The sequence below is a fragment of the Moschus berezovskii genome, chromosome 10, assembly GCF_049115385.1.
Source record: "Moschus berezovskii isolate FMDL1 chromosome 10, NW_MosBer_1.0, whole genome shotgun sequence".
NCBI lineage: Eukaryota > Metazoa > Chordata > Mammalia > Artiodactyla > Moschidae > Moschus > Moschus berezovskii.
Window position 1 is genome coordinate 75,130,520 of NC_142469.1, and position 12,566 is coordinate 75,143,085.

Sequence of the window (12,566 nt, forward strand, 5' to 3'; positions counted from 1 at the left end):
CTAATCAGCTAGAAGGAGGATTCCAAAATTACACTTACCAGCATCAGTGTTCTTGTGGCAGAACAAGCTCCCCCAAATGGCTGCCACCATTGTTTCTATCCCCAGGGTGAGCTCCAGTTGCCTCTTGCCTCTCCAAGAGGGTCTCTGATATCAACAAGTGGGTCTAACCCAGCCTCCTCCTAAATTATCGCATCTGCCCTAGGTCTTAGAATGGGTGAGATTATTGTGTGAGTCCTTTAAAAGTGGAGTTGCCATTTCTTACATACCTCTGGTTCTTCTGAAAGTAAGCCCCACTGGCCTTCAAAGCCAAATGCTCTGGGGGTGCACCTTTCCAGTGCAGGACTCCCGGGGCGGGGGAACTTGATGTGAGGCTAAGACTTCTTGTTCCTTGGGGAGAAACTCTGCAATTGTAATTATCCTTCCATTTTGGGTCAGCCATCGGGGGATATGGGTCTTGACTTGATATACATCTCTGCCCCTCATACCCATGTCATTATAGTTCCTTCTTTATATCTTTAGCTGTAGAAGACGTTCTCTGCTAGTCTTCAGCTTGATCTCATCAATAGTTGCTCTGTGAATAGTTGCAGTTTTGGTGTGTCTGGGAGGAGGAGGTGAGCTCAGAGTCTCCCTACTCGGCCATCGTGGTCACTCCTTTATCTTCTTTGCTGCTAATGCAAGTGGGGTTTTCTATACCATTGTGTTCTCTGTTATTATTTTGTAAGTAACTGCCATTGATTTCTATGTTAGTTTTATGGCCTGCTACAATAGTAACTTCTCTGATTGTTTGAATTTTATCGTTGATTCTCTAGGGTTTTCCAGGTATAAGATCATAACATCTGCATATAGAGATAATTCTATTTATTCTTTCCCACTGATTATGCCTCTAGTTTCTTCTGTTTAATTGCTTGGTTGACATTGCCAGTACAATGTTGATGGTAATGGAAATGATGGTTGACTTTGCTTTAGTGTCTTGCCATTAAGTAAGATATTGGCTTTAGAACTAAGGAATGGATATTTTGTCTTGTCAAGAAAGTACCAGTTATTATAATCCTAAATGTTTTTATTAAGAAGGGGTGCTGATCTTTTTCAAGGGCATTTTCCAGCATTTATGGAGATAATCATGGATACAATTTTTCTTCTTACAGTTTTTAACATGACATAATATAGTAATGAGGGCTTCCCAGGCAGCACAGTGGTAACGAATCTGCCTGCCAATGCAGGAGATGAAAGAGACACGGGTTTGATCCCTGGGTCAGGAAGATCCCCCAGAGTAGGAAATGGCAACCCACTCCAGTATTCTTGCCTGGAATATCCTATAGGCAGAGGAGCCTGGTGAGCTATAGTCACTGGGGTGGCGAAGGAGCTGAATTTTTCTATTTTTGAGATAACCTTGCATTCTGGAAATAAATCCTACTCAGTCATACTGTATTTTATAAAAAGTGGAATAGATTGCTTTTGCTAATATTTACAACTTTGTATCAGTACTCATAAGTGACATTGAGTTGCAATTTTCTCTTTTTGTACTGTCTTTATCAGGACTAACTATTGTTATGTTTGCTTCATAAACTATTACAATAGTTTCCTTCATTTTCAGTGCTCTGTAACATGTTAACAGTGGAGCACTGGGGATGTGGGATATCTGGAGCTTAGATAGTGGTTTTCAGCTCTCTAGCATAAAATGAAATAGTTATAATGTGTCCTTCCTAGGAAGTTGTGCAATCAATTGAGTTGATGGATTTGAAAATGCTTTACAAATGGCACATCACTAGTTATATGCTAATTATTACAATTTAGATAAGAACAAGGGCTTCCCTGGTAGCTCAGCTGGTAAAGAATCCTCTTGCAATGCAGGAGACCCACTCCAGTATTCATGGGCTTCCCTGGTGGCTTGGACAGTAAAGAATCCACCTGCAATGGGGGAGACCTGGGTTCAATCCCTGGGTTGGGAAGACCCCCTGGAGGAGGGCATGGCAACCCACTCCAGTATTCTTGCCTGGAGAAACCCCATGGACAGAGGAGCCTGGCGGGCTGCAGATCATGGGATCGCACAGACTTGGACAGGACTGAGTGACTAAGCACAGCACGCAGGTAAGAACAAAATGTGGGGCAAAATGGGTAACTAAATCAGCCTGTATTGGGAAAAGGATAGATGCATAAGAAGGTTTCATAGAAATTATCCTTTAGTTTCAAATAAGGAATAGGATTTTACTGAAAATGTACTGAAGTAAATATCCCAGATAAAGGAAAGAGCTTAAGTTAAGATTTAAAGCTTATTATTTTAAAATTTACTAATTTTGTGATGTACATTCATGACACACAGTTGACACTTTTACTTGCTACTCTGATTTTGGGGGGAATATAGATGGGTGTTACATGCATCTTAAGATCAGGGAGGGCAGTGACTCCATAAGAAGTGACAGAGTCCAGCATAGGAGCTGGAACAGTTGGTAAATAGTTGGGGCATTTTCTGATTATACAAAGCCACAATAAATTTTTGTTTCTTTTGCACTTTCTCTGTTCAAACTGCAATACTTTGGCCACCTCATGCGACGAGTTGACTCACTGGAAAAGACTCTGATGCTGGGAAAGGTTGGGGGTGGGAGGAGAAGGGGACGACCGAGAATGAGATGGCTGGATGGCATCACTGACTCTGTGGACATGAGTTTGAGTGAACTCCGGGAGTTGGTGATGGACAGGGAGGCCTGGCGTGCTGTGATTCATGGGGTCGCGGAGAGTTGGACATGACTGAGCGACTGAACTGAAATGAACTGAACTGAACTGTTCTTCTATTATTTTTGTGTATTATATAATTAAACAATTATTACCAATGTATAGTGTTGTTTTGTATACCATATTGTCCATTCACTGTTTCATTTATGTTTTCTTTATCCGTACAAATGGTAGCTCCTTTTAATAGGTAGAGAACACATTTGCAGTCTTGACTTCTTACTGACAGAATTTCATTCTTGTGTTCTGCTTCCTTCAAGTAGTTTCAAGAGAAGCTGACACTGTCTTCCCACCCTCCTACCCTCTAGACAGGAAGTGCTCAGATTGCCTTAAGCCAATCAGTGCATCCCATTGCCCTCGCCACAGTGACTGGCTCAGGACCCAGAGTGAGTCAATAAGATTGGAGCCTTCTGGGAAAGAAACATCCTTGCTCTTTCCCACTGGATCTAATAAGGAATATAAGCAATCAAACAAGAAACACCAAAGGTGAAACCTGCCAAGAATGAACCTAAACAAAGGGACAGATTGGAAAATAGAAAGAAACAAACAAAATCTTGAGCTGTCATTTCATGCGTCACTTGAAGTCACATTATCTTGGATTTTTCAAACACATAAATCAGTAAATGTCTTTATTCTTAAGATCAGTTTCTGTCATTTTTAACCAAAGGTTTTCACTGATATAATTTATATAGTGCTTTATATATCTGATGTACTTCATTGGTGGTAAAGAGGTAGGCTAAAAATCATTAACTGAACTTTTGTGAAAACTATAATCATAGTGTATCCATTCATTTATTCATTTGGCACTCACTGAGCATCTACAATGAATACTCAGTTATTCATACAGAAATATTATAGAATTGAATTACCATTGATATGGTCTTGGATTTTTCTAGTAGCTTTCTACAAGTGACCATCCATTCATTCACTCAACTCAAAAAATTGTTTTTGAGCATACATTATGTGTTAGCCCAGTATTTCTCAGAGACCATTTCCCTTGTGACTAGCAGGACTCATTTGTAGGAAACACATCAGTTAATAAAGGTAAAACTATGGCTGATTCATGTTGATGTTTGGTAGAAAACAACACAATACTGTAAAGCAATTATCCTTCAATTAAAAATAAATAACTTTAAAAAAATAACTATGAAATGAATTCACATTACCAGTCCAAATGACAAAATCAAAACTTTGCAGAACTTTCTCAGTCCTTTTCCCTATATAAATAAAAGCACAAAAAAGAAAAATGAACACAGTGAGTTCAACTTTCATATAATTACCAAATCAGATTGTTTGGATTTTATAAGTAGTATGAAAAACAGCTGAGTTTAAAAATTATTACAACTCCTTATTATACAAAAATGTCCTATAAAAATTGGAAGTGTGTTTGAGACTGAATTCATAGAAAAAAGTACATCGGTCAACAGCTCATTAATCTTCACAGCAATAAAGAATTGTGTGATGATGATCACATTTCAGAAAATAAATCTCAGCTATGTTTATTTTAAACTATATTATATATAATTTATCTTATTTATATTATGATATTTTCTACATTTGGAACTGAAAAACCTAAGAATTATAATCTTCAATGACTTGATAACTTTTGTGAGTTTTCACATTATGCTGCTGCTGCTGCTGCTAAGTCGCTTCAGTCGTGTCCAACTCTGTGCGACCCCATAGACAGAAGCCCACCAGGCTCCCCCGTCCCTGGGATTCTCCAGACAAGAACGGTGGAGTGGGTTGCCATTTCCTTCTCCACACATTATGCTAGACATCTGCAAATTGTCTTTTTATTATAATAGTTTGATCAGTCATTAACTTTAGGTTCACAAACATGTTAGCCTATTTCCAAAGGGATATTTCCACTTGAAGATCCTGCCTTTAGCTCAAAATCAACATGCTGAACACTTAAACTGATCTTTCTCTTTGTATTCCACTTTTAGACACTATAACCATATGTCCAGGCAATTGGTATCAAGAATTTGATATGAATCACAGCACCATTCCTGCCATATATATATGCACCCATACATAATATGCAGCAATATTTGTATGCAAGTTAAAAATCTACCCAAGAGAATCAACAGGTACTTCTATTATTTTCACAAACATTTCTGAATTCTATCATGTTCCCTTATCAAATTTCTATCAGTTTCTTGAAAGTGCTACATAGTTCAATTCAGTTCAGTTCAGTTCAGTCGCTCAGTCGTGTCCGACTCTCTGCGACCCCATGAATCACAGCATGCCAGGCCTCCCTGTCCATCACCAACTCCCGGAGTTCACTCAAACTCATGTCCACAGAGTCGGTGATGCCATCCAGCCATCTCATTCTCTGTCGTCCCCTTCTCCTCCCGCCCCCAACCTTTCCCAGCATCAGAGTCTTTTCCAGTGAGTCAATTCGTCGCATGAGGTGGCCAAAGTATTGCAGTTTCACCTAATAATAACTTTTAAAAAATCAATGCTCATTGATAGACATTTATGTTTCTTCAATTTACCTTATTATAAACAATGTTAGAGTTCACATTTTGTCCTCATGCAGGAGTTTCTCTAGGGTAGCCACGTGCAAGTTGACATGTGGGGCTCCTGTATCTTCCATAGGCATACATCATAGATACTTCCAAAGAGGTTGTACCTTCTTAATTCCTATCAGCAGTGTTTGAACAATCTCTTTTCTCTTCATCCTTGACAACATTTAGTATTGTCATATGCACTTTCAATTGGAAATTTTCTAATCTCAAAGCACCTTTGACAAGTCCCCAAAATGTAGTATCTGCAATATAGTCTATCATGCCACTAGTTGCCTCAGTGTTTGTCTATTAGCTTATTTGTTATTTGTTAGTTGCTCAGTTGTGTCAAACTCTTTGTGATACCACCGTCTGTAGCACACCAGTCTCCTCTGTCCATGGGATTTCCCAGGCAAGAATATTGGAGTGGGTTGCATTCCCTTCTCCAGACACCAACACATTGTACAAGTGAAAGTGAAAGTCACTCGGTTGTGTTCGACTCATTGTGACCCCATGGACTCTAGAGTCCATGGAATTCTCCAAGCCAGAATACTGGAGTGGGTAGCCTTTCCCTTCTCCAGGGGATCTTCCGAACCCAGGGATTGAACCCAGGTCTCCTGCATTGCAGGTGGATTCTTTACCAGCTGAGCCACAAGGAAAACCCAAGAATACTGGAGTGGGCAGCCTATCCCTTCTCCAGGGAATCTTCCAGACCCAGGAATTGAACCAGGGTCTCCTGCATTGCAGGCGGATTCTTTACCAACTGAGCTATCAGGGAAGCCCTTAAATTAATTCCATGGACTGTACAGTCCATGGAATTCTCCAGGCCAGAATACTGGAGTGGGTAGCCTTTCCCTTCTCCAAGGGTCTTCCCAACCTAGGAATCAAACCCAGGTCTCCTGCATTTCAGGTGGATTCTTTCCCAGCTGAGCCACAAGGGAAGCCCCACATTGTACATTACTAGACAATGTACACAGTCTTATGCATCACAGCTGGCATGACAATCTCTGGGTTTTCTATGCACTTTTCCCTTTCCTTAAGGACGGATCTTTTTGCCCTAAGTAACTCAGCCTCAAACTCAGCCTGATAGGTTGAGTTAAAACACCTGCAGGTGAAACCATTGTTTTCCTTCATAAATGAGGAGATGCTCCCATCTTGTTTAATACAGTAGACACGTTTTAAATTTAAACTAATTAAAATTAAATTAAAATTCAGTTCCTCAGTCATGGTATCTACCTTTCAAGAGTACAGTTAGATATATGTAGCTAGTGGCTACTGTACAGGACAGTACAGAAAAATGGAACACTTCCACCACTGCAGAAAGTTCTATTGGATAGAGATACTCCAGAACACACAAAAAAAGTATTTCCATTTCAGTAGCAAAAGTTGGCCCTGAGAAGAGATTAGATTTCTTTTGGTGGGGTAAATATTTTGGAAAGTCATTTGAAATAGGTTAAGGTGATACACTGAAGTGACATTATTGGAAAACAAAGAATGGTTTTCCTTCAGGCAATGATAACTATTTTTTAATAGATTTTTAAAAGATTTTTTTATATGGACCACTTTTAAATACTGTATTGAATTTGCTACAATACTGGTTCTATTTTATATTTTGCTTTTTTGGCCCTGAGGCATGTGGAATCTCAGCTCCCCAACCAGGGATCGAACATGCACTCCCTCCATTGGAAGGCAGTCTGAACCACTGGATCATCAGGGAAGTCCCAATGATAAGAATTTTGTTTATATTACTAGTATATATTAGCTGCAGTCAGAATCTGATTTGCTGGGAACATACAGTGTTTGTAGAGGTTGTATAGAGACAAAGTGAGGGAGGAGAGACCTGGCCATTGACAGCAGCCAAAGAAGGAAGCCAGGATGTCTAGTGAGGAGACAAGTAAGTGTGCTGAAGTGAGTGCAAAGCAACCCTCTTCTCATCTCCTCCAAAAAGCTTGTATAAAATATGCATTACTCACAGTGCTTTAAGACGTAAAAATGTTTGTTTTTTTTTTTCTGAGTCCACTCTCAACATTAGTACAATAAGGTACAGTGTATCCACTTATATTCAGTTTAACATTTTAATCCCTTGTTACTGGGTACCTTCTTTGTTCAGAGAGAAATGTCTGCTTCTCTTTTCCTTTTGACTGGATCAGTAAAACAAGCGATCCCTTCCCAGGTGTGCCAGGGGAGTTTTCCAATGTGCAACTAATTTGAAGGATGTAGCCAACTGCTCTGAAGCAAGAAAAAAATGTATTTGCTTTTCCTCCCCATTTAATTGTGCCTCTGATATGTATGACACAACCCAGACACTGTTCTACGAGCTGCTTATATAGCATTGAACAAAACCATATCCCTGCCTTCAAATAGCTTAAAGTTCTCCTTTAATGCCCTACCATCTACCCAACAAAGCTGGTTAAAGATCAACAACTACTAGGTATGATGCTTTACCTATGTGATACTTGAACATCCCTAGTGCTAGGAGTTATTATGCATTGTAAAATTATCATTTTATTAGATGCATGTTAATAGTGTAAAAATGACAGTTCTTAATGTGAGAGGGGTATGGTAAAATTGGTATTCATACTTTTGTTGGGTGAACACATTGACTCAAACATTGTAAATAGCAATTTGGAAATATTTTTCAATAATTAAAAGATATTCATGCCATATGGTCTAATAATTTCACTTCTGGTGATCCATTTTATCTGAGAATTTGAGGAGCTGTCTAATGTCTATCTACTTAATGTGAGAAAAAATTATACAAAACTTCAGCATCAGTAAAAAGGAAATGACTAAATAAGTTGTACTGTATTTATATTATAGAGATATATACAGCCATTAAGAACACAGTTAAATATATTACTGTGATGATCAAATATGATACCAGCTTCGTGAATACGGCCTAGATTAATAAGCTGATATTTTGTGCAGTTGTCATTTAAGTTATTGGATAATATTTTCGGTTCCTTCCTGCTTGACGTATTGAGCATATGCGGCAGGGTGAATATTCTTCACCAAGAAGAAAGTCAGATGGTAATTAACTCTGTTTTTAAAGATGATTTGGTTAGAGACCATTTTACTAAACCATCAGGAAAATTTAGATAGAATAAAGGCAAATTGAAAAGGACGAGCTAAGTGAGGCATAATACTTGGAAATACTTTATAGTCCTCTATTCAAAATGTGGAATACTCCCAAATTTTTACATATTTTATGAGACCTTTTCTGCAGTAGAAATCTATATAACATATTATCTTCATGTGAACCAAGTTGCACTTCCTCCTTTTCCTGACAATTTTTACTAAAAGGATCTATGTATGCTTTTGTTATATATTATTTTGCCTGGCGATTGAGGTATACAAAGTTTATAAAGCAACAACTTTAGGAAGTGCATTTATTTTTTCCTTATGATTTGCTATAAAATCCTCTGTCACAAAGTATATATCTTCTCACTTCTATAGGATGATCTCTGCAGCTTTAGAGGGATACCAAACAACTTTTGAATTTATCAATTCAGCTAGTAAGGTAAATCAGTTGAGCAAAACCCATAACATTTTAGGTAGAAGTTTAATCTTTAGACTACAAATGTGAAAATAGTCCTCATATATATTTTAGGATCACAATCAACACAAGATAGGTTCATTCACTTAGGAAATTCTTTTAAGTAAAACGTTATGTTAAACTGTGAGAATTAATTTATAAGATAACACTGTGGGGTATAATAACTTCAAAGCATATTTAGGAAATGGTTATACATAATACAAAAATATTATCATTCTTTAAACTATGAAAATAGTATCAATCTTGCCTGAAAAATATGCATCGAAATATAGGATAGGATTCTACCAACTTATGATTCTATATGGAATACTGGAAAAGTAAATTAAATGGGCATGACTCTTGACCTTTGAGGAAAATGTATACATATAAAATTAAATTATATATATATAGCAATAAAAACCAAAGTGAATATATAGTTGACATGTCAGATGTACAGTATTTTTAAACTAAAATATGCATCCCAATTGTATTTTAAATTTTTGTGTATTAGGTGGTGTCATCTAATCAGTTCAGTTCAGTCGCTCAGTCATGTCCGACTCTTTGCGACCCCATGAATCACAGCACGCCAGGCCTCCCTGTCCTTCACCAACTCCCAGAGTTCACTCAAACTCATGTCCACAGAGTCAGTGATGCCATCCAGCCATCTCATTCTCAGTCGTCCCCTTCTCCTCCCGCCCTCAATCCTTCCTAGCATTTAATAGACATTAATAATTATTTTAATGAGTAAAAGAAGAAAACCAAAAAAAGAAGAAACTTGTGATCAGGAGAAAAAAAAAGAGAAAGATTAACATAATGGTAATTACCTGAGCAGATGGGTTCCTAATCCTAGAAATAAACATGCTAATTAAGCTATACTGCAGAATGACAAGATTTTAAGGTCCTCGGAGTCTAGAGAGGTTCTTATTCTAATTTACTAGTGTAACAATTCTCATTATATTAAAAAGTACTTAATCAACCAAATCTTTTTTAATTATCAAATTTACTTAGGCAGCTTTAATGTTTCTGTAAATTCCTTCCAAGTGTGAGTTAATATAGGGGCAGTCTTTTTCATCAGTGTATTTATGGTTTGTTCGATATTTGCATTTTTCACAGAGCAAGATTCAGTTTTCTGTATCACTGACAACACACTTTTCTTTGTACTGTCAATGGGGTTTTAACCAAGGAATCAAAGATCATAATGCTTACCCTTTCCTAACTATCGAATCCTACCTTCCTTTAAGGATGAAATTTACAGCCCCTTAACTGATTCAAATGAGTTACAGATTTTGATGCTTCTATAATCAAACATTTTGGAGGAAATTAATAGGAAGAATGAGACTAATGGATGGAAAACAAAAATTTGTGTGAGTCAGTAAATGTGAGACAGAAGAAAGGGAGACAGAATCATTATTTTCATCCTTAAATGTGCACAAGCAGCTTAAATTATTTAACAAATAACTGATCAACACAAAGTAGTTTTTGGAATATACAATTGGCATGATGTTTCTTAGAGGTTGAATACATGTCTTTAAGGAATAAATAGACTTTTAGGATAAAAAGATCCATTTTGGAAAAAATTCTAGAGATAGCTTCTAGTTGTTTCCCAAAATGCTTTTATGGGAGTGTGTGTTGGGGGTGGGGGTTGGGGGACAAGGAGAGTTGTCACTTTTCTATCATTTTTCCTATGCTTACATTTTAATTGTAACCATGCTGTGCATTTCTTTTGTATATGGACATCTTTAGCTGTACTGAAAAGTGGGAAATATTTGACATATAAATATGTCTTAACCATATAAATTTTAGATATATAAATTTAACTTAGCTCAGTTTTAATACAATTCAACAAGCATTTATTGAATAACCATGATATAAAAACCATAAGATGACAGTGCAGAGCTAGACAACCTTAAAAAATACATTGTTCAAACTGCTGAGACCTTACTTCTTAAAGTGTGGTCCGTGGACCGGCAGCACAGGCATTTCCCAGTAATTGTTAGGAATACAGAATTTCATGCTCCACTCCAGCCCTTCTAAACCGAAATCCACACTGTAACAAGATCTCCAGGTGATTCAAATACACATTAAATTTTGAGAAGTACTATGTTAAAACACCATAATCTAAAGAAAGATGCAGGCACTAACATTTTTTAAAAGGCAATATTCTCATAAGAAGTGCTTTAACAGATACTGTGGGACAATAATAAAAATCTAATTCTGGTTACAGGGATTTGCAGTAATTTCAAATCTGCCTTTTTCGATATTATAGTTTCCACGTGACATATCAGCATTTTCTAAACTGTGTCTCTGGGCAAATATGTTTGAGAAACCGCCCATGAGGTTATCAACTACTACTTAGTGATGCTGTGTTCACAATAGCATGTTAAATATTCTAAGAAGTCCAAAATAAATAAGTCTGTTTTACTAAAATACTTAAACATGCAACTTTTCTTTACAAGGCATTATTAACATTGTTTGGAACTAGGGTTCTATGGAATACACTTTGGGAAACACTGTATTTATGACTTTGCATATTTTGCTCATGAATTCTTTACTAGGATTCTTTTGTTCTCTATTAATTTCTCATTTCTTTTTACAGTTAAAAAGCATCTAGAATAAATTCAACCTTAAATATAGGTATGAAGAAAAAATACAATCTAGCTTGGATACCATGTATGTAATAACATAGAATTGGCTGTTCTGTTAGAAATCATCCAGATCTGGATAGATAAAATTATCTTTGAACAAACAGTATGCTAAAGTCTGGCCTCCACATATCATTGAAATTAAGCCGAATCCTGCAAGTAATGAAAGGGAAGTTTTGGTTAACTACTAATAATGAATAATTCATTGGTGAGATTATGAATAAGAACAATCATCATGACTAAAATAATGTTCCTGAAACTGACACAGCATTTGCAATAGAGGAGTTTATAGATTCAGCTAAAAGAGAGTAGGTATGTATTCTGCGCTGGTAAATTATTGAAATTCAAAACTTCCTTCAGGGAATAGGTGCGTGGTTCTGTCAAATTAATGGTAAGGAGCTCTTAGAACTCAGAAATTCAAAGGCAACAGAGTCAAAGCACATGCCAAGGAATTTACAGTTCTCAATTTTTTAGCTCATGTGACCTGCAATTTGTTTGTGTTGTTGCTATTTTAAAATATTCTTTATAAGGTATTTTTTCCCCCTCTAATTGTAAAAGAAAAACGTGCTTACTAATGTGGAAACTATTTTTGAGTATAGAAAAGATTTTGAACACAAGAATTCCACCTACCTGAGCTATTTGGTTTTATGAAAATGCCTTTAGCTCTGATTTCATTGGCCTGATAATTCTTGTTTGTTTTAAAATATTAATCTAGCCTTACAGGGCTTCCATAAATCTGTTGTTCCTTGCAAGGCAGTAACTCCATAACTCCCATGAAAAGTAAAAGTCCCTGAGGTAAGAGCCCTTTGTGAATCAGAGGCCTGGCAGGACCACACAACTTCTCCACACAAAGACGCACATCCAGTGTGAGACCACAAGATAGAATTTCCAAGATGTTTAGCCACTATTCTCTTACTTTTAAATTGTTAATGCAAAGAAAAAACAAAGAAGGCTACCTTGGACATCATTGGGCAACTGTCCTCTGAGGAATCCAAACTTGATTATTGAAACAAATTGTTACCCAATTATTTTAGCAAATTCTATTAGTTCTTTCATCATGCTAAAATTGACTTTCCTTGTCATCAGGGTTGCATTTGATATGTGACTAAGTTGGCTAGGCCTCAATAAATTTTGTAGTATTGTAAATAAAATCCC

The 12,566-nt window shown here is 36.9% G+C and overlaps 1 protein-coding gene across 1 annotated transcript in view; it reads right to left on the reverse strand.

Annotated features, from left to right (window-relative positions):
* Positions 1-628: 628 nt before the first annotated feature.
* TMEM244 (transmembrane protein 244) overlaps positions 629-12,566 on the reverse strand; it is a 48,560-nt gene continuing 36,622 nt past the window's right edge. Inside the window, exons 6-8 of the mRNA XM_088840482.1 lie at positions 3,029-3,173; positions 1,544-1,598; positions 629-805 (exon numbers count right to left, since the gene is read on the reverse strand). Of these exons, the coding sequence (XP_088696608.1) occupies positions 629-805; positions 1,544-1,598; positions 3,029-3,173 (377 nt within the window). The remainder of the gene's footprint in view (positions 806-1,543; positions 1,599-3,028; positions 3,174-12,566) is intronic.